Source organism: Danio rerio, chromosome 8 (genome assembly GCF_052040795.2).
Source record: "Danio rerio strain M-AB ecotype USA chromosome 8, GRCz13ab, whole genome shotgun sequence".
Classification (NCBI taxonomy): Eukaryota; Metazoa; Chordata; class Actinopteri; order Cypriniformes; family Danionidae; genus Danio; species Danio rerio.
The window spans coordinates 547501-552500 of NC_141028.1; the positions used below are offsets into that span (position 1 = coordinate 547501).

The following is a 5000-nucleotide window of genomic DNA, read 5'->3' on the forward strand; positions in this document are numbered from 1 at the left end:
AGTGCATGCGTGCGTGCGTGCGTGCGTGCGTGCGTGTGTGTGTGTGATAGTCATTCCAAATAAAATTAATGAAATGTGTGTGTGTGCGTGCACGCAGTGGTTTGAGGAGAAGCAGCAGCAGTTTGAGAATCTGGATCTTCAGCTCAGGAAGCTTCATGCCAGTGTGGAGTCTCTGGTGTGTCACAGAAAGGGTGAGACACACACACACACACACACACACACACACACACACACACTACGGCTATAAATGTGGAGAATTAGTGTTTACTAAAGTCAACGATTCAGTGATTCATTGATAAAGAGTCACTTTGTTTGTTTCTTGCTTCATTTGTAAGTGAATCAGGCGTTTTGAACAAATCATTTGACTAAATGATTCAGTGATTTAACGGCCACTTTATTAGGTACACCTCACTAGTACCGAGTTGGACCCCTTTTGCCTTCTGATCTGCTTTAATCCTTCATGTCAGAGATTCAGCAAGCTGCTGGAAATATTCCTCAGAGATTTTGCTCCATATTGTCATGATAGCATCACACAGTTGCTGCAGATTTGTCGGCTGCACATCCATGATGCCAATCTCCCGTTCCACCACATCCCAAAGCTGCTCTATTGGATTGAGCTCTGGTGACTGTGGAGGCCATTTGAGTACAGTGAACTCATCGTCATGTTCAGCAGTCTGAGATGATTGAGCTTTATGACATGCTGCGTTATCCTGCTGGAAGTAGCCATCAGAAGATGGAGACACTGTGCTCATAAAGGGATGGACATGGTCAGCAGCAATACTCAGGTAGGCTGTGGCGTTGATGCTCAATTGGTACTAATGGACCCAAAGAAAATCTCCCCCACACCATTACACCACCACCACCAGCCTGAACCGCTGATACAAGGCAGGATGATCCATGCTTTCATGTTGTTGAGCCGAGCATCCGAATGTTTCTCCAATCTTCTATTGTCCAGTTTTGGTGAGTCTGTGTGAATTGTAGCCTCAGTTTCCTGTTCTTAGCTGACAGGAGCGGCACCCGGTGTGCTCTTCTGCTGCTGTAGCCCATCCGCCTCAAGGTTGGACGTGTTGTGTGTTCAGAGATGCTCTTCTGCAGAGCTCGGTTGTAGCGAGTGCTTATTTGAGTTACTGTTGCCTTTCTATCAGCTGGAACCAGTCTGGCCATTCTCCTCTGACCTCTGACCTCATCAACAAGGCATTTGCGCCCACAGAACTGCCGCTCACTGGATATTTCCTCTTTGTCGGAGCATTCTCTGTAAACCCTAGAGATGGTTGTGCGTGAAAATCCCAGTAAATCAGCAGTTTCTGAAATACTTAGAGCAGCCCGTCTGGCAGCAACAACCATGCCACGTTCAGAGTCTCTTAAATCCCCTTTCTTCCCCATTCTGATGCTCACTCTGAACTGCAGCAGATCCTCTTGACCATGTCTACATGCCAAAATGCAGTGAGCTGCTGCAATGTGATTGGCTGATTAGACATTTGCCTTAATAAGCAGTTTGACAAGTGTACCTAATAAAGTGGCCGGTGAGAGTATTTTTTTTTTTTTCCTGTGTATAGTTGTTTCTTGTTGTGTTAGTCCTGATGTGTGTGTGTGTGTGTGTGTGTGTGTGTGTGTGTGTGTGTGTGTGTGTGTGTGTGTGTGTGTGTGTGTGTGTGTGTGTGTTTGTGTTTGTGTGTGCGTGTGTGCGTGCGCAGAGCTGTCGGTGAACACTGCTCTGTTTGCGAAGAGTGCAGCGATGCTGGGGAACTCTGAGGACCACACGGCTCTGTCCCGGGCACTCTCTCAGCTGGCCGAGGTGGAGGAGAAGATGAATCAGATGCACCAGGATCAGGCCTACGCTGACTTCTACCTGTTTTCTGAGCTGCTGGGCGATTATGTGCGTCTGATCACCGCCGTCAGGGTGAGTCAGGCGGCAGAGCAACATTATATGCAGGAACTCATATATATATATATATATATATACACACACACACACACACACACACACACACACACACACACACACACACACACACACACACACACACACACACTTCAGCATTACACATCTGTGTTTATGTTAGACAAACCCGCCTGGATCCAGTTCATTCATTAAGAATCAGTTGTTCGGAATGAATTATTGAGTGAATAATTCAATGATTCTTGCATAAAGACTGCGGTCACTTGGTCATTTTGAAGAAATTATTTGGGCGCGTGATTCAGAGATGTATTTATAAGACAGTGGCTCCCTTCCTTAGAAGAATCAGCCATTTTTAACAATTCATTTGAGTCATTTATTCAGTGATCCATTCATAAATACAGTGTCTTTGTTTCTAAATGAATCAGTCATTTTGGAGGAACTATTTAAATGAACGATTCAGTGATTCATTTATAAAGGTGGTGGCTTTGTTTCTAAATTAACTTGCAGTTGAACAAATCATTTAAATGATTCATTGATCCATTCATAAAGATAGTATCTTCATTTCTAAATGAATCAGTCATTTTGAATGAATCATTTGCGTGAATAATTCAATGATTAATTCACAAAGAATCAATTGGTTCATTTCTAAATCAGTCACCTTGAATGACTCTTGAGTGAAAGATTCAGTGATTCATTCATAAAGACTGGCTTCATTTCTAAATGAATTAGCCATTTTGAATGAATCATTTGAATAAATGATTTAGAGATTCATTTATGTAGATAGTGACTCACTTTCTAAATGAATCGGTTGTTTTGAACAAATCCTTTGACTGAACGTTTCAGTGATTTATTCATAAACACAATGGCTTTGTTTCTAGATGAATCAGTCATTTTGAATGACTCATTTAAGTGAATGATTCAGTATTTCTTCCAGCTCAGCTTTGCGTTAGGATCAGATGGAGGGTCTCTCCAATATATATTTATATATGCATGTGTGTGTTTCCTCAGGGTGTGTTCGACCAGCGCATGAAGACCTGGGCTAAATGGCAGGACGCGCAGGTGATGCTGCAGAGGAAAAGAGAAGCTGAAGCCAAACTGCAGTACGCAAACAAACCCGACAAACTGCAGCAGGCCAAAGACGAGATCAAGGAGGTACAAACACACAAACCCACCACCGATGCTCGCTTTCCGAAACTGCACTGCTGAAAACACTCTTCTTACTCAGAGTTTTAGTCTCGTTTCTACTCCACATATCTACAAAGTCTTAGATCAAGAAGCATTTTATTGACAAGTAATAAATATAGTGCTGTTTTCAGAAATAATGAGTCAAAATGAAGAGAGTTTTTCCTTAAAACAAGCAGAATAATCTGACAATGCGATCAAATGCTTGATTGAAATCAAGAATTATTTCCATCACCACATTGGGAGATTATTCTGCTTGTTTTAAGGAAAAACTCACAACAATAACAATACAAGAAATGCTGTAAACAGAAATTCACTTCACTGATTCACTTACAAGTGAAATGTCTGCCATGCGGGTGCAGGCTGATAGGTCACCTGATCTGCCAATGAGCCAATGAGCTTGCTCCTCATCAGTTTTAATCTGCTCTGCGTCGTTCTACGCTGTTAAGCTGCTGACCATTTTCGGAGACCCTCCTCCACCTCAGCTCCACCTGTGTTTAAATCTGCTATGGGGGGTTACATGTATATTATGTTTGCAGCAGCAGCGTGTTATATTCTCAGACAGCATGTCTCTGTATAGTGATCAGCATATATATATATATATATATATTAAAATCTCTCTTTTAAATTCATATCTTTAATATGAAGCTCTACAATGTTATATTTGTGTATATACATTAGATTAGTCAGCACTGCAGCCAAATCTGGAGCTTATCTAACAAAATAACTCACAATAACGCTCCAAAAACCAACACAGCCAAATTTATGCTATAGAAAAATATTAAATACAATTTTTTTAAGAAGAGGAAAAATCAAGAGAAGCAAAAAATAAATAAATAAATGAATAAATGAATGAATGAATGAATGAATGAATGAATGAATAAATAAATAAAAATTTAGTTGAAATTTTGTAGGTTGTGATATTTTTTTTTTGCAATATTTTGCTTGAATTTAATTGCATTATCTTTTTATTTTCTAAATATGTTTGGTGAGTGAAATATTATTGTAATAAATAAATCTGTTTAATAAATCTGTTTTATTCTAAATGCACCAAAAACATCGCCCATATTGACTGAGAAATGCAGGAAAATCAAATGGGCTGTACTCTGTAATGCTGAGCGCTGTATATACTGGCAGTAGCAGGTCTCAGTACTTGCTCTGCTATAGTAATCAAAGCAGCAGCGTAGCAGATCTACACCGCCAAACCCAAATACATCAACACGTGCCATATACATAATCATTAGCTTACTAAATCCCGAGATTGTTCATGGCAGAAATGAGGCAAGTTTTGCTGTTTTATTGCTGGATCGCTAAAGCATTGACCGAAACTATTTGATCAATTTGATCATTTAGAATTGATCTAAGTGACTTTCTTTACGACCTTTTAAGTCAAAATTAAGTAAGCTTTCTTTAAAACAACTACAAAAATGACAAAAACAATTGTTTTTTTTGGCCATTGGCTGATTATTTTGAATGTTTTAAGGACAAAATTCACTTATACAAGGGACAGTTCACCTAAAAATAAAAAAAGGTTATCATTTCTTCTCTCTCTTTACTTCTTTATGATTTTCTTTCTTCTATTAAACACCATGGGTGTGCTGCGGAGAATACGTTCTAGCACAATTTGTGCTCGCCTTAGTCTGATACAATTTAAAGTATTTCATGTTATCCATTTCTCAAAAGCCAGATCTGAAAATGTTCTCAATATCGATGACAGATGTGACAGATGTCATACACCAAGGTGCAATTTAAGTCATACGTAGGACCAGGCGGAATCTGCTGACGTTTTTTGCTATTTCCGTGGAGAATTTTGTTAAAAATCTGCGGATTTCTGCGGAATTATTTTGGGAATATCATAACTAAAACCTTAATATATGAAATATATATATTTATTTAATGTTTAAAATGCAAATCCAAT

At 39.4% G+C, this 5000-nt stretch overlaps 1 protein-coding gene and 1 long non-coding RNA gene across 2 annotated transcripts in view; one reads left to right on the forward strand and one right to left on the reverse strand.

Annotated features, from left to right (window-relative positions):
• The window catches only part of LOC141375560 (uncharacterized), a 137787-nt gene that overhangs the window by 34525 nt on the left and 98262 nt on the right, over positions 1–5000 (reverse strand). The gene's annotated exons all lie outside the window — the stretch shown is intronic.
• The window catches only part of snx2 (sorting nexin 2), a gene marked incomplete at its 5' end in the record, with an annotated part of 45324 nt that overhangs the window by 28897 nt on the left and 11427 nt on the right, over positions 1–5000 (forward strand). Inside the window, 3 exon segments of the mRNA NM_001037698.1 lie at positions 98–191; positions 1695–1900; positions 2909–3052. Coding sequence (NP_001032787.1) covers positions 98–191; positions 1695–1900; positions 2909–3052 — 444 coding nt within the window.